Below are 23,526 nucleotides of genomic sequence, written 5' to 3'. Positions count from 1 at the left end.
CCGATCTGGAGAATACCTCTCAAGTTTTTGAACTGAGAAATAAGTTGAGAGACTTTCGTCAAAGGGGTATGACTGTTACTGAATATTTTACTGCACTAACGAATTTATGGCAGGAATTGGATCTTTATTATGCATCTAATCTTAAGGGATTGGAAGCTAATACCCAATTTAAAAAACACTTGGAGAAGGAAAGACTGTATGATTTCCTTGCCGGACTCAACCGAGATCTTGATGAGGTTCGTGGTCGAATATTGGGGCAGCTACCGTTACCTTCACTTGCTGACGCCTTTGCTGAAGTTCGTCGAGAAGCCAGTAGACGGAGAGTTATGCTGGGAGAAAAGGAGTCGCTTGATAAGCCTGATGATATGTCTGCATTAGCTGCCAACCATACCATTGACCGTTCCTCCGGAGAATCAAAAGGGGATGGTCGTCCATGGTGCACCCACTGCAATAAAATTGGTCATACCCGTGAGAAATGTTGGGAAATCCACGGGAAACCTGCAAATTGGAAGCCCAAAGGACAAAATAAAGGTCGTGCATATCAGGTCTCTACTGATGACAAGGTTGATGAGCCTCATGCATCCTCTGACTCTGATGGTGTCTTTCTTAGCAAGACTCAGTTTGAACAACTTCAGAGACTTTTGACTCAACCTCCTAAGGCCACTAGTCATGTGGTCCAGCAAGGTACAACTTTCCATGTTGATAGTCAAAATCATTGGATCCTTGATTCTAGAGCCTCTGATCATATGACAGGTAATCTTGGCTTGTTTTGTTCATACACTCCATATTCTGAACCTTCTCGGGTCAAGATCGCCGATGGCAGTTTTTCCCAGATTGCGGGACACGGAACCATTAAACTTTCTGAGCTGATTACTTTGACATCAGTTCTTTATGTTCCTTCTCTGACCTGTAATCTCATTTCCATTAGCAAGCTCACCTCTGAGTTGAATTGCTTTGCTAAATTCTTTCCACATGGTTGTGTTTTTCAGGAACAGGACTCGGAGAGGATGATTAGCAGTGCTAGAGAGGATGGTGGACTTTACTACTTTGAGGAGGATGTGACTCATGAAGCTGTTTTCGTAGAAAAAAACTCTATGTTTCCTTTTGATTCATGTAATGATGTTATGCTGTGGCATCGTAGGCTAGGCCATCCAAATTTTATTTATATTCAGAAGTTGTTGCCAAACTTATTTATTAATAAAAGTCCAAGTTTGTTTTCTTGTGATATTTGTCAACTTGCCAAGCATACTCGTGCTCATTTATCCTTCTAAAGTTCACCATGACTCTTCCCCATTTTCCTTAATTCACAGTGACATATGGGGTCCAGCCCGTGTTAAAAATATTTCAGGTACTCGATGGTTCATTACCTTCATTGATGACCATTCTCGAGTCTGTTGGGTGTATCTTCTAAAGGATAAGTCCAATGCTGCATCCGTGTTTAAAAAATTTCATGCCATGGTTCAAACTCAATTCCAAGTTGCTATACAAATTCTTCGTACAGATAATGGCAAAGAGTATTTTAACTCTATTCTTGGAGAATATCTTTCCCAACATGGCATCCTTCACCAAAGCTCGTGTCCTGACACACCCCAACAAAACGGAGTTGCGGAAAGAAAAAATCGACATCTCCTTGAAGTTGCTCGGGCTCTTATGTTTACCACGAGTGTTCCTAAATATCTTTGGGGAGAGCCACTTCTCACTGCCTCGTATCTGATAAATCGAATGCCATCTCGCATTCTGAAATTTCAGTCTCCTCTTTCTAGTCTTGTTCGTATCTTCCCTTCCTTCCGAGGTGTCTCCTTCTTACCTCTCAAGTTATTTGGTTGCGTTGTATTTGTCCATATTCCCTCCCATCAACGGTCTAAGCTTGATCCTAAGTCTCTTCAGTGTGTCTTTATTGGTTATTCTTCTACTCAACGTGGCTATAAATGTTATTCACCCTCTCTTCGTAAGGTCTTTGTCTCTACGGATGTCACTTTTTCTGAGAATGACCCTTTTTTCCCCTCGACTTCTCTTCAGGGGGAGTCTGTAGGAGTAGATGAAGATCAATCATGGGAACCTACTGATGGCACGGTATTACCTCTATTTTGGGAAACAGGGGGAGCTACAGAATCCTCACCATCAAGAGCCTCCTCAAAATGGGGACAAGTTTATTGCAGGCGAAAGCCTCCTCAAAGTGTGAATAACCCAGAGCCTCTACACTGCCAGGATTCTAAACCATGTTCTAGTTCCAGCACCCCAATACTTGAGTGTCATGGTGAAAATGATCTACACTTGCCCATTGCTCTCAGAAAAGGTACTCGATCTTGTACTACTCATCCTATTTCTAATCATATTTCATATGGAAAGTTGTCCCCAGGGTTTCGTGCTTTCAATACTATGTTGGATAGTACAAAGATACCGAGAAATATACATGAGGCTCTCAATGATAAAAAATGGAGGGATGCTGTCTTTGAAGAAATGAATGTTTTAGAAAGAAATGGAACTTGGGAGATAGTGACCCTACCCAAAGGAAAACAGGCAGTAAGATGCAAATGGGTGTTTACAATAAAATTCAATGCAGATAATAGCATCAACAGATACAAGGCAAGATTGGTTGCAAAGGGTTTCACTCAGACTCATGGGATAGATTATCATGAGACTTTTCCTCCGGTTGCTAAAGTCAATACCATCCGAGTTCTCTTATCTCTTGCTGCCAATCTAGATTGGCCTCTGCAACAGTTAGATGTGAAGAATGCATTCCTAAATGGTGACTTACATGAAGAAGTCTATATGGATCCTCCACCTGGTTTTGAAAAGGAAAATGGATCAGTGTGTAAACTAAAAAAGTCTCTATATGGATTGAAACAATCTCCCAGAGAATGGTTCGACAAATTCTCACAAGCAGTCAAAAGAAGAGGCTTCATTCAAGCACAGACTGATCATACTCTCTTCCACAAACACTCTAAGGATGGTAAAATTGCTATTCTTATTGTATATGTAGATGATATAATTCTTACAGGTGATGATATTGAGGAATTGAACACCTTGAAGAAATTTCTAGCAACTCAATTTGAACTCAAAGACCTTGGCACTCTCAAATATTTCCTTGGTATGGAAGTTGCTAGGAGCAAAACAGGCATCACTCTAACACAAAAGAAATATGTTCTAGATCTTTTGTTGGAAACAGGAATGTTAGGGTGTAAACCTGCTGAGACACCTGTGGAACCTAATACCAAGTTAGGTATTGAAGATGGGAATGAGGTGGATAAAGAACAATATCAGCGATTGGTTGGTAAACTAATCTACTTATCTCATACGCGTCCTGACATTGCCTTTGCGGTGAGTATGATTAGTCAATTCATGCACTCACCCAAGGAGAAGCATCTTAGTGCAGTCTATAGGGTGCTTAGATACCTCAAGAATACTCCAGGAAGAGGATTATTCTTTAAAAAGGGGTATAAAAGGACAATTGAAATCTACACTGATGCAGATTGGGCAGGCTCATCAGTAGACAGGAGATCTACCTCAGGCTATTGCACCTATGTGTGGGGAAATCTTGTTACTTGGAGAAGCAAAAAGCAAACAGTGGTTGCAAGAAATAGTGCTAAAGCAGAATTTCGAGCTTTAGCTCATGGAGTTTGTGAAGGAATCTGGTTGAGAAGACTTCTTCAAGAGTTGAAGATTTCATATTCCCTACCAATAAAACTATATTGCGACAACAAGGCAGCTGTTAGCATTGCTCAAAATCCTGTGCATCATGATCGAACAAAGCACGTGGAAGTTGATCGTGACTTCATCAAAGAAAAATTAGATGATGGAAGTGTGCGTTTGATATATGTTCCAACCAAAGAGCAAACGACAGATATCCTTACCAAGGGCCTACACCGTCCAGCATTCGAAAACTTGATTGGCAAGTTGGGAATGATCAATATTTACCTCCCAACTTGAGGGGAAGTGTAGAAAATCAGAATTCAAACATGTTTCCGTTTTTATTTCCTATTAATTAGGATTGATTATGATTGATTAGGATTGATTGTGATTGATTAGAATTGATTGTGATTACGATTGATTAGTCATCGCTTAGTCATTATTAGCGAATCTTTCTTGTATAAATACTCACTCATGTAAATTATTAAATATCAATATACAAAAACTTCTTTTCAATAATATATATATATAAATATAAAAGTAAAAGTAAAAAAGAAAGGGAAAAGAAGAAGAGGGGAAACGAAGGGGAAAAGGACTAAAAAGGGACCATCTGAAACATAGGAATAACAAAGGGTCTAACCCTCCACCATGCTTATAGCTTTTCTCCATTCCGTTCTGAGGCATACCGTCCGCCAATCTATATCCCACTCCATTAAATCTTGTTTCACTACCTTCCCCCAAGTAAGTTTCGGTCTACCTCTACCACTTTTTGTGTTGAGCTCTTGGTAACAAACTTTTGTTCTTACGGGAGCATCCAGGGGCCTTCTTATTACTTGCCCAAACCACCTCAATCTATGTTCTCTCATCTTCTCAGCCACCGGTAGTACTCCTACCTTTCGTCGAATATCTTCATTTCTTATCTTATCCATCCTCGTATACCCACACATCCACCATAACATCCTCATCTCTGCTACTCCCATTTTATGCTCATGTTGCCTGTGTGCTGGCCAGCATTCAGCTGATGTAGCATTGCAGGTTTTACTGCTGTTTTATAGAATTTTCCTTTTAACTTAAAGGGGATTTTGTGGTCACACAAAAACCCAGATGCATTGCGCCATTTCATCCACCCTGCTCTGATTCTATGATTTACATCCTCATCAATCTCTCCACCTTTTTGCAAAATGGAGCCTAGGTATTTAAAAGCGTCTTTCTTGGGTACCTCTTGATCACTTAGATGTACAAGATATTGGTCTACATCTCTTACCTGAGAAAACTCACACTTCAGATACTCCGTCTTGCTTTGACTTAATGTGAATCCTTTAGATTCCAATGTGCTTCTCCACAATTCAAGTTTTCTATTAACACCATCCTTGCTCTCATCAATAAGCACAATATCGTCTGCAAAAAGCATACACCATGGCACTTCCTCTTGAATATCTTTTGTTAGTTCATCCATAACTAAGGAAAAGAGATAAGGACTTAGAGCTGACCCTTGGTGTACATCTACCGTGATAGGGAAATAACTTGATGTTCCGTTACAAGCTTTCACACATGTAGTAGCCCCATCATACATATCCTTGATGGTACCTTTTTCTTCTCCAGAACCCACCATGAAACTTTCGTTGGAACCCTATCTTCTCAAGGTCTATGAACACCATATGTAAGTCCTTCTTCTTTTCTCGATATCTTTCCATTAGTTGTCGCATTAAGAAAATGGCTTCCATGGTACATCTTCCTGGCATAAATCCAAATTGATTTACAGAAACCTTGGTATCTCTCCTCAAGCGATGCTCAATAACTCTCTCTCACAACTTCATAGTATGGCTCATTAGCTAAATGCCTCTATAGTTTAAACAATTCTGTATATCTCCCTTGTTTTTGTAGATAGGCACAATCATACTTTTCCTCCATGCATCAGGCATCTTATTTGTTTGGAGAATCTTATTGAAAAGATTGGTCAACCATTTTACAAAGATGAAGAGGAGAAATTATGTCATTATATATAAATAGGAAAAATGTTTCTCTTGAAACAGAAGATAAAGTTATCTCCTACAATCCCTAAATGGCATCATTTTGGGGTATAAGAAAATAAATGCAAGGTATTTTGAAAATTTTATTTTCCTCTTATATCATTAACTTTACTGAAATACCCTGCATTATTTTTCCCAAACCCCAAAATGGCATCATTTTGGGATTGCAGGAGATAACTTTATCTTATGTTGCAAGAGAAATGTTGATACCATGTATATATATAGCCTTTAATGCAAAATAGGGAAACATATATTTGTGCAGTTATCATTTCTTGCTTAAATTGCTTTAGCTTTCTTATCTTCTTTTATTCTAGATGCATGTCCAGTAGACAGTCTCAGTGGAAATTATCAGTTACGAAGAGCTTTTCCAATAGCTTATAGCTGTGACTTAAACAAGTAGTTGGGGAAAATACTGAGTACAAACAATTAAAAAAGCCACTAGTATGGCATAAAAATACTAACCATGGGCCTCGTCAACTAATCGCTTAAAGTCGTGAGGAGTGCCATATCGACTACTAACAGCATAAAAATTGGTAACCTGCACCATCACATAGAAGTTTGAGCATGTTCCTAACTAACTTAAATAATGAATGAAAAAGGAGAATGTCACTAAAGGTAAGAGTAGCAGTAAAATCTAAAAACTAACAAAACTTGTAAACAGATATAAGCTCTAGCAGCATGCATAAGGAAGGCATGTGCATATAGTTTGTACCATGACATGACTTTCAAGTTTAAGCATGTATGCCTTCAGCACAATTCATGCACATCAATTATTACAATCTGGTTTGTTAAACGAATCATTTGTCATCAATTACTTTGTCTTATATATTACTAATATTTAATAGAAATATTTGGTAACTCTCCAAATCCTCCCAATTCAAAAGTCATCAGACTAACATGGTTACGTTAATGCAGAACAGAAGCCTCACTCTCAGATTTACGCACCCCATACTAAAACCACTAAATTTTCCTAACTTCTGCTCAAAGCATTCCCAGATTAGTGGGAAAATTAAAGAAAATTAATCATGATATAATTACAGTCGGAAAATTAATTAAGAATTACAACAATATTTAACTTACTCTGTAACCAACAGTAAAATAATCCTTGTGCTCCGCAATTCCAATCAACTGGATTGCATTGTAACCCGCTTCCTTTATGTAAGGAAGAACCTGCATTAATAAAAATTCAAGGGAACCAGTTAAATACATGGACATGGAAGATATGTATAATGGCTTAACTATAAACTCTCCTGCCCTGCCCCAATAAAAAAAAAAAACCTTGTCGGTGAAATCATTAAATGAGGAAATTTTTTGCTCAGATCCACTAATTCCAACATGAGCTTCATATATCCTCAGGGATTTTGGTACTTTGGGGCTTGTGTTTTTCCATTTGTATGCATGCTCAGGGGTTGGTTCCCAGTGGATCGCGTAAGCTTGCCCTCCATCTACATCTGCAACGCATTAACACCAAAATCAGTATTAATATTATTCTTATAATAATAAGAATAATAATAAATAGCACACACACTACACATCTTGTTAGAAAGGAAACTCCAAAAAAAATATAACCTGGGCAATGAGGTTTTTTTCCTTATTTTTATGTATTTAGGCATAGCATAAAAAAACTAATTATATGAAATCTAATGCCGAAGCAGTAACCAATTGGCTAAACAGAAAGAAAGAACGAAACAAGAATTGCGAGAAAACGCTTTTCTCTTTTCTTAAATTTATTTAACCAAAAACAACCAAATAATAAGAAGGTTCTCCAAGCCTTAAATACGCAAAATAAAATAACAAAAAAGTAAATAACTATAATCATGCGCAATCAAAAGAGATAACGCACAATCAACGCACACTCAAACATAATCTAAAAATAACAAAAAAGGAAATAATTGTAAAGAACCAATTCAACCCAAAAGCTTAAGCTGTTGGGTGAGGCTACATTAATGGTTTTATATATCTCAACACGCCCCCTCACACGAGAGCCCACTGGGCTTGAAGGGTGGACAATGCACAGGCCCACCTACCTGTGCGAACAAAGAAATTCCACTTGAAAGAAAGTGGAGGGCGGCGAGGATCGAACTCGGGACACGAGGCTCTGATACCAAGTTAAATGTAAAAGAATACGTTGTGTATTGATCTGTGTCAGGGAGTTACAATATATAGAGACCCTAATGGGCTTAAGTGTAAGGCCCAAACCTAATCCAAACCTAATCCTAATACAGTCAGAATACAGTCAGACTATTTACGGATAAGACAGAATCCAATCATATCTAATCAAATCTAATCATATCATATCTAATATTCTAACAAGTTAAATGTAAAAGAATACGTTGTGTATTGATCTGTGTCAGGGAGTTACAATATATAGAGACCCTAATGGGCTTAAGTGTAAGGCCCAAACCTAATCCTAATACAGTCAGAATACAGTCAGACTATTTACGGATAAGACAGAATCCAATCATATCTAATCAAATCTAATCATATCATATCTAATATTCTAACACTCCCCCTCAAGCTGGTGCGTATATATTATGAGCACGAAGCTTGTTACAAATGTATTCAACCCGAGGACCTCTAAGAGCTTTAGTGAAAACATCTGCTAGTTGATTAGATGAGTTGACAAAAGCTGTCTTGATTTCTCCTGACTGAATCTTTTCCCGAATGAAGTGACAATCAATCTCTATATGTTTGGTCCTCTCATGAAAAACAGGATTAGAGGATATATGTAGCGCAGCTTGATTATCACAGATGAGTGTCATGGGTTGTTTCTGTTCACAAAGATGAAGCTCCTGAATCAACTGCTTTAACCAGATCAACTCACAGGTAGTATTTGCCATTGCACGATACTCAGCTTCTGCACTAGATCGGGAAACAACAGGTTGTTTCTTGCTTTTCCATGAGATTAAGTTTCCTCCGAAGAAGACACAATAACCAGAAGTAGAGCGTCTGTCCGAGGGTGATCCTGCCCAATCGGCATCTGAGTAACCACAAATTTCTGTATTTCCCTGATCCGAATACAACAAACCTTTTCCTGGTGCTCCTTTGATGTATCGGAGGATCCTCACAGCAGCATCCCAATGTGAATCACAAGGGGAATCAAGGAACTGACTGGCCGTACTGACAGCGAAAGAAATATCTGGCCTAGTCACAGTAAGATAATTGAGCTTCCCAATCAGCCTTCGATAACGTCCAGGATCAGATAACGGCTCCCCCTGTCTGGGCAATAACTTAACATTAGGATCCATTGGTGTATCAACTGGTTTACACCCCAACATACCAGTCTCCTCTAGGATATCCAAGGCATACTTTCTTTGACAGATAGAAATGCCCTGTCTAGATTGCGCCACCTCAATTCCCAAGAAGTAACGCAGCTTCCCAAGGTCCTTTGTTTGAAATGCACTGAATAAATGTTGTTTTAACTGATGGATTCCGTCTTGATCACTTCCGGTGAGGATGATGTCATCAACATAGACTAACAAATAGATGCACTTGTTAGGAGATGTAATCCTATAGAATACAGAATGGTCAACTTTACTGCGAATTAGGCCAAACGCCTGTACAGCAGAACTGAAGCGACTGAACCATGCTCGAGGAGACTGCTTGAGACCATATAAGGATTTTCGAAGACGACATACCTTCCCAGACTCCCCCTGAGCAACAAAACCAGGTGGTTGCTCCATGTAAACTTCTTCTTGTAAATCACCATGAAGAAAGGCATTTTTGATGTCAAGTTGAAGGAGTGGCCAGTGACGAACAACAGCAAGGGCAAGAAATAGGCGGACGGACGCCATCTTAGCGACTGGAGAGAATGTATCGCTATAATCAAGGCCAAAGATTTGAGTAAAACCCTTGGCAACTAGCCGTGCCTTGAGACGATCAACATGGCCATCAGGTCCAACTTTCACAGTAAACACCCAGCGACAACCAACTATAGACTTCTCTGGAGGAGCAGAAACAAGGTCCCAAGTGCCATTGGTATGAAGTGCGGTCATCTCATCAAGCATCGCTTGGCGCCATCCTGGATGGGAAAGTGCTTCACCTGTGGTCTTAGGAATAGAAACAGAAGAAAGACTAGAAACAAAGGTGAAATGAGGAGGAGAAAGGCGATCATAGCTCAAGAAGGTATAAAGAGGATAAGGGTTACGAGTAGTACGTGTACCTTTTCTTTGAGCAATGGGAAGAGCCTCTGGTGAAGGATCCGGAGGGGAAGAATCAACTGCAGAGGGCAATGAGTCAGCAGGGGTCGAGTCGACTGGAGGTACTGTCTTACGACGCTGATAAGTGAGAAGTGGACGGTCCTTAGGTACTGGAGCAATAGGTGATGGCTTATCTGGAGTAGAAGCACCTGCATCTGGCAAAGACAAGTCAAGAAAAGGAACAGGAAGAACATGATCAACCTGTGACAATGGAGATGGGATAGAATTAAAGGGTTGTTGATCAAAAAAGGTGACATCCGCGGAAACTAAGTAACGCTTGAGGTCAGGAGAGTAACAGCGATAACCCTTTTGAAGACGAGAATAACCAAGAAAAATGCATTTAAAGGCTTTGGATGTTAACTTATCCTTACCAGGAGTGAGATCATGAACAAAACAGGTACAACCAAAAACATGTGGGGATAGAGGAAAGAGAGGAACATCTGGAAACAATAAGTTATGAGGAATATCATTATTAAGCACAGATGAAGGCATGCGGTTGATGAGAAAGCAAGAAGCAAGGACTGCATCAGCCCAGAAGTGAAGAGGAACATGCATGTGAATAAGAAGAGTCCTGGCAATCTCAATGAGATGTCTATTCTTACGTTCAGCTACTCCATTTTGTTGTGGAGTGTGAGGACAAGTGGTTTGGTGTAAAGTACCCTGTGTGGCTAAGAAGTGAGAAAAGTCAACAGAAACATACTTCTTAGCATTATCACTACGTAAAATACGAATAGAAGCACCAAATTGAGTATGAATTTCAGCAGAAAACTTTTGATAAATAGAAAACAACTCGGAACGGTTTTTCATTAAATAAATCCAAGTACAACGGGAGAAATCATCAATAAAGGTGACAAAATACCGAAAACCTAAAATAGACACACTACGACTAGGACCCCAAACATCTGAATGAATAATTGAAAAAGGAGCATCAGCTCGTTTATTGACTCGATCAGCAAAGGAGGAGCGTATGTGCTTTCCTTGCTGACATGACTGACAATCTAAAGTTTGAAGACCGGATAAAAGAGGAACCATCTTTTGCAATTTCGCAAGACTAGGATGCCCGAGACGACTGTGGATGAGCTGTGGAGATTCTGTGAGAGAACAAGCAACTGAAGGACTCGGCACATCAAGGTAGAACAGACCCCGTGACTCACAGCCCACTCCAATCATCTTCCCCGTACCCGGGTCCTGCACAGAAACAGAATGGTTTGAGAATGTGACAATACAATTAAGAGAATTGATCAATTTACTAACCGATATTAAATTATAAGGGATGTGAGGAATGTAATAGACAGATGTCAAGGTCAATGAGGAGGTTGGACAGATTTGTCCAATCCCATGAACGGGGGCCTTAGTTCCATCAGCAAGAGTAAAAGAGGGTAAATTATTAGAATATGTAAGGGACGAAAAGAGTTCCTTATTACCACAGAGGTGATCAGTAGCACCTGAGTCAAATATCCAAGGACCAAGTGATGCAGAATGAGAAACACAAGCAACAGGATTACCAGTTTCTGAAGCAGAGGCCTGAGATTGAGGAGAGGACTTCCTGAGAAGGGCCTGGAATGCTGCATATTCTTCAGAGGAGAGAGAGACTGAACCATTTGAAGCAGTATCCGATTGAGCTACATTAGCAGCAAAAGAAGGTCGCATGTGAGGATACTTGGTGTAGCAGCGTTCCTCATAATGACCAAGTTGCTGACAGTAATGACAACGAGGTCGCTGACCACGTCCGACTGGACCTCCTGGGCCTCCTGGGCCACGACCTCCTGGGCTACGTCCTCCTGGGCCCCGGCCTCCTGGGCCTCTACCACGACCACGTCCACCTCCAATATGCCCGCGAAAATCAGTACGGGAAACTAGAGCAGTAGAATCAACAGAAGAAGATGATGCAGGAGCAGATTTCTTATTCAAATTCAGAAGACGCTGATACGTCATGGATAGATCAGGCTCCCCACTAGTCAAGATAGTATCACGAACATTATCATATTCTTCGGGAAGGCCAGAAAGTGTGGCAACCATAAAGAGACGTTCCACCTGTTTTCGATATGCAGTAGCATCAGTAGGGTAAGGCAGCATATCCAAATATGCCTGCATCAAAGAGCGACTCTTGCCAATATATGTCTCCATCTGAATGTCGGATGATTTGCTCAATTCCATAAACTGAGAGATGATGAAATAGAGCTGCTGAACATCATTAGTGTAGAGGTTTTTTGCTTCCTCCCACACTTCAGTGCAAGTTTGAAATGAATAAAAGATATCCAAGACAATCGGATCAATGGATTGCCAGAGGATACTCAGAAGTTGGTTGTCAATCTTTTCCCAATCAGACTTGTCCTCCTTAGGGACATCAGTAGACTTAGTTGTGAGATGGTTCCCATATCCTTGTCCAAAGAACCAAACTCGAACAGAGGTGGCCCAGTTCTTGTAATTAACAAATCCCTTCAATTTTGAAGAGGTAATGGACCCAATATTGGTAGAGATGATATTGGGAGAATTTCTCAAAGGAGGAGATGGAGACTTGACCTCCGAATGAATTGGAGGGTTTGCTGCCATAGTATCAAATCACAAAGATACAAACCGAATAAAGAGAAACGAACCTGATCACCAATCAAGAAGAGGTGCGCACAAAAAGTCAGACCCACAAAGAACCAACCACAGATCCAGAAAGAGGAGGAGAAGACGAGCTTCTTTGTCCAAGACCGGCCGGAAAAAGCCGCCGGAATAGTGCTCACGCGCCGGCAGAAGGTGGCGCGTGAAGCCCACGCGCAGAGACGACTGGAGGCGCGTGAGAGCGCGTGACAACTCCGATGGTGGCCGGACTTCCACAGAGCAGGTCGCCGGGAGGAGAGGGTTCTGTTCGCGTTCGTTCCAGACTAAAAACTCGCCGGAAAAGTACTCCGGCAGCCTGAACAGTGGCTGACGGTGGCTGATGGTGCTCCGGTGACTGTGGACACGTGCAGAAGATGCCTGGAGAGGACTTACAGCCTTTGATATCTTACCGGAAGGACGCACGGCAAAGAAAAGATGACTCCTAAGCAGTGGGCTTAGGTTTTAAAGCGAAGAACAAGATTTCTAAGCGGAAGCGAGGGTTCCCAGAACGAAATAGCTCTGATACCAAGTTAAGAACCAATTCAACCCAAAAGCTTAAGCTGTTGGGTGAGGCTACATTAATGGTTTTATATATCTCAACAATAATTAACAATTATTGAAAACCCTAAACTATGGAATAAATTATAGAAAAGTCCAATCCAGGTCAGTCACCCAGGTGCATCATTCTCCCCTGCCAAAAGAAGATTCGTCCTCGAATCTAACGGGTCTTCATGGTTACTCTCGCACGTTATGCCCTCTTCATCATCATGATAAGTCAGCAACATTGAAAGTACTAGAAATATTGTATTCCCCAAGAAGTTGAATCTTGTAAGCATTGTTATTGATATTCCCAAGCACCTGGAAGGGACCATTAGCTCTAGGTAGTTTAACAATCCTGTTAGCCAGAAAATGTTCCTTCCTAGGATGGATCCATACCATATCGCCTTCCATGAAAATGGCTTTGTTAATTATCAAGATACAAGAGGAATTGATTGTAATCCTTGTGTCAACTACACAAAGGAGATTTCATTTATATATTAAACCAAATAAGAGATACAAAGACATATACACAATGTGGGACTTCTATGACATTATTTACAACAACACTCCCCCTCAAGCTGGAGCATATAGATTGTATGCACCAAGCTTGTTACATATCTGATCTATCCTAGGTCCTCTCAAAGACTTAGTGAATACATCGGCTAATTGATCACTTGAGTTGACAAAACGAGTGACTATATCTCCTGAGAGAACCTTTTCTCTAATGAAATGACAATCTATCTCAATGTACTTAGTCCTTTCATGAAACACTGGATTTGAAGCAATATGCAAAGCAGCTTGATTATCACAAATGAGAGATGTTGGGCCAGTGTCTCCAAACTTGAGTTCCTTCAGTAGTTGTTTTAACCAGATGAGTTCACAGGTAGCTGTGGCCATGGAGCGATATTCTGCTTCAGCACTTGATCTAGCAACTACACTTTGTTTCTAACTTCTCCAGAAAATCAAGTTATCTCCAACGAATACACAATACCCAAAGGTGGATCTTCTATCAATGGGAGAACCTTCCCAATCAGCATCTGAGTATCTCACAACTCTGGTATGACCTTTGTTTTCATAGAGAAAACCTTTGCCAGGAGTAGTCTTGATGTACTTGAGGATACAGATTACTGCATTCCAGTGATCTTCACAAGGAGAATTCAAGAACTGACTTACTACACTGACTGCAAAGGAAATGTCTGGTCGAGTGACTGTGAGATAATTCAGTTTCCCAACCAATCTTCTATACCTTTCTGGATCTGAAAATAACTACCCCTGATTTGGCAAAAGCTTGACATTTGGATCCATAGGAGTATCGACAGGCTTAGCATTCAACAGAGCTGTCTCTTCAAGAATATCCATAGCATATTTTCTCTGTGATAGTACAATGTCATCTTTGGATTGGGCCACTTCTATCCCTAAGAAATATCGGAGTCTTCCAAGGTCTTTTGTCTGAAAATGATGGCAGAGATGTTGTTTTATCTGAGTTATGCCATGATTATCATTACCTGTAATGACAATATCATCAACATATACCACATAAATAGAACCAGAATCAGAGTGTCTATAAAAGACTGAGTGATCAGCCTCACTCCGAGTCATTCCAAACTGTTGTACAACAGTGCTAAACCTTCCAAAACAAGCCCGGGGAGACTGCTTGAGACCATACAAGGATTTGCGGAGACGACAGACTAGGTTAGACTCTCCCTGAGCAACAAACCCAGGAGGTTGCTCCATATAAACCTCTTCCCGCAGATCACCATGAAGGAAATCATTATTTATGTTCAGCTGATACATAGGCCAGTGATGAATGGCTGCCACACTAAGAAAGAGACGAACAGAAGTCATTTTCGCCACGGGAGAAAACGTGTCTCCATAGTCGAGGCCAAATACCTGAGTATAACCTCTAGCCACCAAACGGGCCTTGAGACGGTCCACCTGACCATCAGGACCAACTTTGACTGTGTATATCCATCGACAGCCAACAACAGACTTCCCAGAGGGAAGGGGAACCAGATCCCAGGTACCACTGCTCTGAAGTGCACGCATCTCATCAATCATGGCCCGTCGCCATCCAGAATGAGATAACGCCTCACCTGTAATCTTAGGAACAGGTACAGAAGAAAGAGAAGAGAGGCAAGCAAAATGGGATGGTGAAAGACGATAATAACTTAGATTTATTAAATACCTGGGAGGGGGACGAGAATCACGAGTACCTAGTGCAATGGGTAGATTAATGTCAGACATAAGGACCGGAGCTGCCGGAGGAGATGATGACGGAAGTGAGTCCACAGGAGCCTCAGTAACAATAGGGGCAGGGTCCTGGGGAACAGGTGGACGTTGTCGATGATGATAAACCTGGAGGGGGGGAACAAGGGCGGGGACATCTAAAGAAGGAGGTGGTGAAGGGATATATTGAATTGAAACAGGGGGTAAAGGTAGCTGAGTAGCAACAGAGTCACTGGGAAAGGAGGAGGAGTCAAAGAATGGGATAGACTCAAAGAAAGTAACATTCGCCGAGACAAAGTAACGACGAAGACCGGGAGAGAAACAACGATAACCCTTTTGTGAGCAAGGGTAACCCAGGAAAATACATTTATGTGACTTAGCAGATAACTTGTCAAAACCAGGACTGAAATTATGGACAAAACAAGTAGAACCAAAGACGTGTGGAGTTAGTGGATACAAAGGTTGATGGGGAAACAACACAGAATGTGGTACCTGGTTATTAAGTACGGTGTAAGGCATGCTGTGAGGACAGCATCGCCCCAATTCTGGAAGGAGATATGACCATGCAACAAAAGTGTCCGAGTAGTTTCAATGAGGTGACGGTTCTTGCGTTCAGCAATCCCATTTTGTTGAGGGGTGTGTGAACATGATGTCTGGTGAAGGATGCCGTGAGATGCAAAGAAGGTTTGAAATTGATGAGACAAATATTCACGAGCATTATCACTTCTAAAAATGTGAATCGAAACACCAAATTGAGTAAGGATTTCATTAAAGAACTTGTTAAAGATGGAAAACAATTCAGACTAATTTTTCATTAAAAATAACCAAGTACATCGAGAATAATCATCAATAAAAGTTACAAAATATCAATACCCCATAGTGGAAACGGTACGACTAGGACCCCAAATATCTTAATGAACTAAAGCAAAAGGAGACGGAAGACTGACGACTGAGACGATCGGGAAACGAACTACAAGTGTGCTTCCCTAACTGACATGACTCACAAAACAAACTAGATAAAGTAGAGAAACGTGGGACCATCTTCTGGAGCTTAGTAAGACTCGGATGACCCAACTGAGCGTGGATAGTAAGTGGAGAATCCACAACAGAGCACACTGGGATAGAAGTCGAAAGCTGATAAAGGCCTTTGGACTCAGATCCGACGCCAAGTGTCCTCCTCGAGCTCCGATCCTGCAAAATGATAGACTCTTTAGTGAAGGAAATAATACAGTCAAGGGATTGAGTCAAGCAAGTAATGGAAATAAGGTTGAAAGGAGAATTAGGAACATAAAGCACATTGTTAATGGGAATAGAAGGAAAAAAGAGAACAGTGTCAATCCCTTGGGACTGAACCAGTGACCCATTCGCCATAGTGATACTAGGCAGGAGACCAGACGTACAGAGAGAGATAAATAAAGACTTATTACCAGAAATATGGTCAGATGCACCAGAATCAAGAATCCATGGACCAAAAGAGGGCGAGTGAGAAAAACCAGCAAAGGAATTACCCGTGTGTGCACCAGAGGCAGTGGTACCAGGAGAACACTTCTCTTCATACCAGTGCAAGAAGTCAGTGAGAATAGACGGAGGTGGTTGTGGTGCAGCAAACGAAGCAGAGTCCGAGGCAGGAGAAACACTCTAAGCAAAATTAGCGGAGCGAGGAGGGCGACCGTGAAGATCCCAGCAACGATCAATAGTATGGCCCGGCTTGTTGCAATGAGTGCGAAGAAAGTGTCCCTTAGAGGGTTTGCGTCCATGTGCATAACCCTTGGAAACAAGTGCAGAAGGGTCAATTGAAGAGGGAGCAGATACTGCAGGCTCCATAGCAGACTTAGGTGGAATTCGAAGCAACGTAGACCAAACAGAGTCCAGGGATGGAACAGTAGTAGAGCCCAAGATCTGATCCCGGTTGACAGAGTGCTCCGGGGGCAAGCCATAAAGAGCCATGAGCATGAAGAATATGTTGCGTTGCTCAAGTTCCTTAGCAGGGTCTGCAGCAGGCGACAAAAGTTCATTGAAATCATGAAGGAGACCCTGAACTTTTCCCGAATAAGCAGACATAGAGACATCAAAGTGTTGAGCAGCAATAACAGTTATCAAATTTTGACAAACACCGTAAAGTCGCTGAGTGTCATTGGTATAAAGTGACTTGGCCTGACGCCAAACAGACTCACAAGTGACGTGAGCACAGAAGATCTGCTTCAATGACGGGTGGATGGTAGACTTGATGATGCTACATAATTGAGCATCAACCTTTTTCCATCGAGGGCGTTCATCTACTGAGATGGACTCAGCCTTAGTAATGAGATGGTCAGCATAATCCTGTCCATCAAGTCAAAGTCGGAGATCAGAAGCCCAAGAATCATAATTGGAGCCATCCAACTTGTCGACGTGCAGCGGAACATTAACATAACTAATAAAAACAACCGTGTCATTCTTTTGAGAACCCTTGGATGCATCGTGAGGTGACGAATCAGCCATAGGTCACCTGAAACAAAGATGAACAGTAATGGAAAGCAAAGAACCATGCGTGAATAGTAACCAACAAGAGAAAAGACGTTGTGGGAAGTCGTAACGAAGTCCAAACCACAAAGTGAGGAGAGATCCAAGTGCGCAAGGAGAAGACGAGGTGAACTGTGGTGGTCCGACAACAAGCCGGAGCTGCATGCGCCGCTGCAAGAAAACAGGCTGCAGCTGCTGTCTCACGCGCGTGAGGGCGCGTGGCTGAGAATCTGGAGGTGGTTCCTGGACAGAGAAGACCGCCTCGTCATGGCGAGCAGAAAGGTGGGTGGTACGCCTGAAAAGTCGTTGGAGACGGCGGTCAACGATAGTCAACGGCGGCGGACGGCAATCAACGGAGGTTCCTGACAGCGACAGTGATCAGATAGGTCCTTAGACGATATATGGAAGCCGGAAACTGACAGATATGACTGTTTCCTGAAAAATAAAAAATAAAAAATTTACTCAACGAACAGTGGTCCACCGGAAAGACGCGGATTAGGATTCCTCTTGTTAGGCTCTAGATACCATGTTAATTATCAAGATACAAGAGGTATTGATTGTAATCCTTGTGTCAACTACACGAAGGAGATTTCATTTATATATTAAACCAAATAAGAGATACAAAGACATATACACAATGTGGGACTTCTATGACACTATTTACAACAACAGGCTTGATTTCTATGCCTATTAGGTTGTTGTTTATATTTCACATTCTGCTTCTGAATATGATCATGGACCCGTGAATGTAACTCCTTTTGCTCCTCAATGCTCATCCTATATGTAGCTTTGTAGGGAATAACAGCTCCTGACACAAGGTCAATACAGTACTGGATGTCTATCATAGGTGGAAATTCCAATGGCAGCTCCTCAGGAACCACATCAACGAAGTCCTCTAGCAATGGCTTAACCTGAAAAGGATTGTCAGAAACACCAGAATTTTGTTCTATCACCGCACAAGCAAATATCTCAATAGCATTAGTAGATTCCTCTTGGGAACCTACTCTGGACAACGTAGTGTTCTTCGCCTCCCCCTTCAATTCAGATGGACCCAAGGTAATAGTTAGTTCGTCCTTCTTGAAAGTGTAAGTATTTTTGAAGCCATCATGCTTCGTCTTCTTATCAAATTGTCACGGCCTCCCCAACAAGATATGACACACATCCATCGGAATCACATCGCACCACACCTCATCAGTGTACCTTTTGCAGATAGAAAACTGCACGAAACACCTCTTGTTCACCTTCACCTCACTTCCTTTCTTTAGCCAAGCAAGCTTGTATGGTTGTGGGTGTTCCTATATTTTCAATCCTAGCTTCTCGACCATGGTATTAGAGACTACATTCTCGCAGCTCCCTCCATCAATGATCATATTACATACCTTACCTCTGTTGGTGCACTTGGTGCGGAATATATTGTGTCAAAGCCACAACTCATCATCAATGATGTAAACATTCAACACCCCTCGGACAACCAAGGCTTCGCCTGAATCACCACAAATAATCTCACCTTCTTCAGACCCTCCATCCACCTCATGTTCTTCATACTCATCATAGGTGGGGCCTATATCATCGACTTGAGTATCTACAAAAGTAACATACTGCCGGTTTGGACAATCAGCAGCGAAGTGTCCTAAACCCTAACACTTGAAACACCTCTTTGTCGTAGCCCCTATCTTGCTTGCTTCACCATCAGTCACTCCCCCCTTGCTCACTAGTTTCGAGTTAGAAGGTTTAATCCCCGTACTAGTGTTGGCTGTCGAGCTTGAAAACTGTTCTCTGTCAGAAAATCTGGGTTAGAATTTTGAAGTACCTCCTCTTCTCTTACATTTCTCCTCTACCTTCAAAGCTAGTCGACATTCGTCGTCATATGACCAATATTATTACAGGTATACAACATCTGAGATCTTAGTCCTCGGTCCTCCTAGGTAACGAGCAATCGGTTGTTTGTCTTCCTCTGCGATATCACAGCGCATCTGTAGACGATCAAACTCAGCAGTATACTGTTCAGCTGATAGGTCTCACTGCTTGAGATTATGGTACTCAATAAATGCCTCCTGCAGATGCGAATGGGTAAGAATTTTAGTTATAATAGTTTCTTCATCTTATCCCAACTCCTGATCTTTGACTTCCCTTCTTTGTTTCGCTACTTCTTAATATGTTCCCACCAAATTGAGACATGATTCCTCAGTTTGATAGCGACCAGTTTGACCTTCTGGTCTTCTGTGAAGTCTCTGATATCAAAGACTCTTTCGACGGTGTGTAACCAGTCGATGAACTCATCTGAATGAGTGGTGCCCTCGAATTCCGGGATCTCAATCTTCACCCCAATATTAGCAAAATAGGATTGATTTCCAGGTTGACTTCGTCCTCGTCGCTCCTGGTTCCAGTCCCAGAATGGGTTTTCGCTCTTTTCCTTCTCATGAGATGATTTTTCAGATTCTCTTCCTTCATCTAACTCGTCCAACTATGTTTGGGCAAACCGTTGTTCGAGCTCTTGAATTCGTCTACCTTGTTTTGCCATTGCAGCAGCCATTGCTACAATTGTGGCGTCTCGCACGTTGATGTGTGGTTGTTCGTCGTCGCCGTTAAGGGTGTTACCACGCTCTCTACCGCCGTCGTCGCCTCGACCCCGTCGTCCACGACCTCAACCGCCATTGTTCTGTTCAGCCATTTATGTGACAATCAAAGCTCTGATTACCAAATAATGCCGAAGCAGTAACCAATTGGCTAAACAGAAAGAAAGAACGAAACAAGAATTGCGAGAAAACACTTTTCTCTTTTCTTAATTTTATTTAACCAAAAACAACCAAATAATAAAAGGGTTCTCCAAGCCTTAAATAGGAAAAATAAAATAACAAAAAAGTAAATAACTATAATCATGCGCAATCAAAGGAGATAACGGACAATCAACGCACACTCAAACATAATCTAAAAATAACAAAAAAGAAAATAATTAACAATTATTGAAAAACCCTAAACTATGGAATAAATTATAGAAAAGCCCAATCCAGATCAGTCACCCAGGTGCATCAAAATCTTTTTACAAAAGTGAACCTTTTTTAATTAAAACATAGATTCTTACTTTTTAACTAATATTAGATTACACAGGCAAATGAACAAAAGCTAATATTATGGAAATGGTGATTATATATGAATTTCTTTCAAGGGTATAAATAAAGGGAAAAATGTTTGTCATTTTAAATGATCAAAAAATTCATATCATATTGATAGCCTTTCCAGGGATGATCAATGAAGTTTCCATTGACCGGTAGACTAAGTACCATTTAGTAATGGAAACCAAAAGTTGCTTTCTTCAACATCATGCAAGCACTGAACATATATTCCAAGTCCAAGACGCATTTTAGCTAATGTTTAAAGCATCCTTATTACAAGGAAGAGTACCTCAAGAAATCACCTTTACAATTGAAATGAAAAGACAAGATTAACATATATGCATGAGACCATGCAAAAGAACACAAAACACCTTAGTACAAATGCATAGTTACAGCTTTACAAAAGAAATAACCACAAGATACAACACGACCAAATATAATTATAAAAAAGTTTATATTCACGGATGATTAAATACCTTCCAAGAATCCATATAAGATTTACCTGGCTGAACATATGTAGCCCAAGCAGGTACCCGCTCCAATGGTCCACTTGGAGTGTTAAAGTAGACCCTGTACTTGCTTCCATGAGGAATGCCAGGAATATACTTTTTCAACCATGCCTTCCTACCTTTACGAGTCTCAAACCAGTATGCTACAGGAGGTTTCAGTGCACGAATTTTTTCTCGCCATTCGGGATCAACTATCACACTATATATGTCATACTCCTTGCCCCTATCAATCACAGCATGACGGGAATGTCCATGCTCTGCTGCCCATGCCTTATATCTCGTTTCAGCATCTGGTATGTCCTCCAACTCTTCCAGAGTTTGCGGTCCATTAGGACCAAATATCTGCTCGTATAACTTTACTGGCCCCTCTAAACGATTTTTTAGGTAACGGTCTTCTCCCGGTTGCCAGTACTCATCATTTGATTTCTTAATGAGCTCTTCCATGGTGACACCACTATCACCTTTATCATAATCATCTACATAGTTATACTGTTGAAAATATAGTTTATCTGGCTCTTCTCCCTCTCTAAGCTTATCCTGAAGAATGATAAACCAATATCCATAATCATCATAACCAAAGTAACGCTCTCCTGCACAATTTTCTGTAGGTGACCATCCATTGAAGTCACCAATAATTGCACAATAGCGAGCCCCTGCAATTATGTGCTTGTTAATAAAACAAGAAAGTAGGGACAAGAAACAAATTCAAACAGATTCCTTTTGGTGGAAACTTGACAAAATAACAATATTGTTGTATCACATTTCTTTGCAAGGACCAACATGTTGGTCCCTAGAAGCAAGAAGTTGATATAGGTTTTAGATTAATATCAGGGGACAGATATAAGCAGTTATAGCTCAGACATAAAACACCTAACTACATTTCTCATAGAGCAGAGAAAAATTCAAATTGAAGAACATCCACGTGTATAATACTCAGGTTGATGAAATCTAATAAGAGTTAAGGTATAATTCTTGCTGGAAATAGACAAAATAAATTGGACCAAACATTCAATATTTGGGATTTGTGAATCACACAGACCCTAAAACAAATCCTTGGGGATAATGTCAAACCTGGAGCCCATTCCATATAATCCACCCGATGTTCTGGATGCCGATGCACACCCATTAGCTCATACCTAGACAGACATAAATAAGAAGAATCAAATGAAACTCAAAGGTACGTCATCTGTAGTAATACATGCACAGCTTTGTAAAATAAATATTGTAAACTGGACCAACAATTTTAAATATCATAATTTAATGAAATCAATTTAAAAAACATATAGGTGTTTTTTTCCAATTGTGGTTTATTGAATTGATAATGAGTTAAAATATTCAAAGAGGCCCATTACAAGGAATGCAGCTTATAGCTGAGAGAACCAAAATGCACAGTAATGTACTGAAGTTCAAGCTTAAAACTCAATGCCACATAATGGAACTAACCCAGAAGACACCTCCTTTAAGTTCATGTGCCGGGTTAAAATTTCATCTTTCAGATCCTTCAATGCTTTATACCTGCAAAACCAATGATGACGAACATCGTATTATTCCCTGCATCAAATTTCCAACCCATCTATCTAGGAACAAAAAGTGCCTAACATAGCTATGTCATTCACTTGCACAATGAAAAATGAAAACAAACAAGTTTTCCCCTTTTATTTAGGGATAATTACACCAAACTCCCCTATAGTTAGCATTCATTACATAAACACCTTTTTTTATTGGGAAATTGCACTTACTTCTCCATGCTTTAGATACTGTTCTTACACCCCAATGCCCTTCTTTATTTAAGAAAATTATAGATAACTCTCTCACCTTATGTCCAGATAGGGGTGATGACAAGTCCGGATGGACGACCCGCAAATCTGTGGTACCTGACCCGGCTTGATACTAAGCTAAAAATTCTGGGTTGGTTTGGATACCAGCTTAAACCGGATGACATTGAATAGAATGTGGCTGAACCCCTAATTTTTTATTTTTTTTATTTTTTCAATTTTATTTTACTTTTTTATGAATGATGTATTGAAAAAATAAATATAAGGAGAATCAATTCACACCAATGTAAGCATACAAAGTCTTATACCTATTATTAGTCGCTAATCTCACTTGTAAGTTGTAACATTTACACCTTTATAAGGTGATTCTTTTCCAATAAATATATGTACAACCTAATGACACAATTGGAACC

The 23,526-nt window shown here is 40.7% G+C and overlaps 1 protein-coding gene across 1 annotated transcript in view; it reads right to left on the bottom strand.

Annotated features, from left to right (window-relative positions):
* The window catches only part of LOC133307418 (1,4-alpha-glucan-branching enzyme 3, chloroplastic/amyloplastic), a 38,899-nt gene extending 16,050 nt beyond the window's left edge, over positions 1–22,849 (bottom strand). Inside the window, exons 1-6 of the mRNA XM_061507926.1 lie at positions 22,782–22,849; positions 22,410–22,474; positions 21,332–21,991; positions 6,939–7,111; positions 6,741–6,830; positions 6,123–6,198 (exon numbers count right to left, since the gene is read on the bottom strand). Coding sequence (XP_061363910.1) covers positions 6,123–6,198; positions 6,741–6,830; positions 6,939–7,111; positions 21,332–21,991; positions 22,410–22,474; positions 22,782–22,807 — 1,090 coding nt within the window. The 5' untranslated portion in view covers positions 22,808–22,849. The remainder of the gene's footprint in view (positions 1–6,122; positions 6,199–6,740; positions 6,831–6,938; positions 7,112–21,331; positions 21,992–22,409; positions 22,475–22,781) is intronic.
* Between the last annotated feature and the right edge of the window lie 677 nt (positions 22,850–23,526).

Source organism: Gastrolobium bilobum, unplaced genomic scaffold, assembly GCF_033153095.1.
Source record: "Gastrolobium bilobum isolate Gb01-03AN ecotype WA unplaced genomic scaffold, APGP_CSIRO_Gbil_v1 utg13508, whole genome shotgun sequence".
Classification (NCBI taxonomy): Eukaryota; Viridiplantae; Streptophyta; class Magnoliopsida; order Fabales; family Fabaceae; genus Gastrolobium; species Gastrolobium bilobum.
Note: the sequence above shows the minus strand (reverse complement) of the source record. Positions and strands in the feature narration are given on the sequence as shown.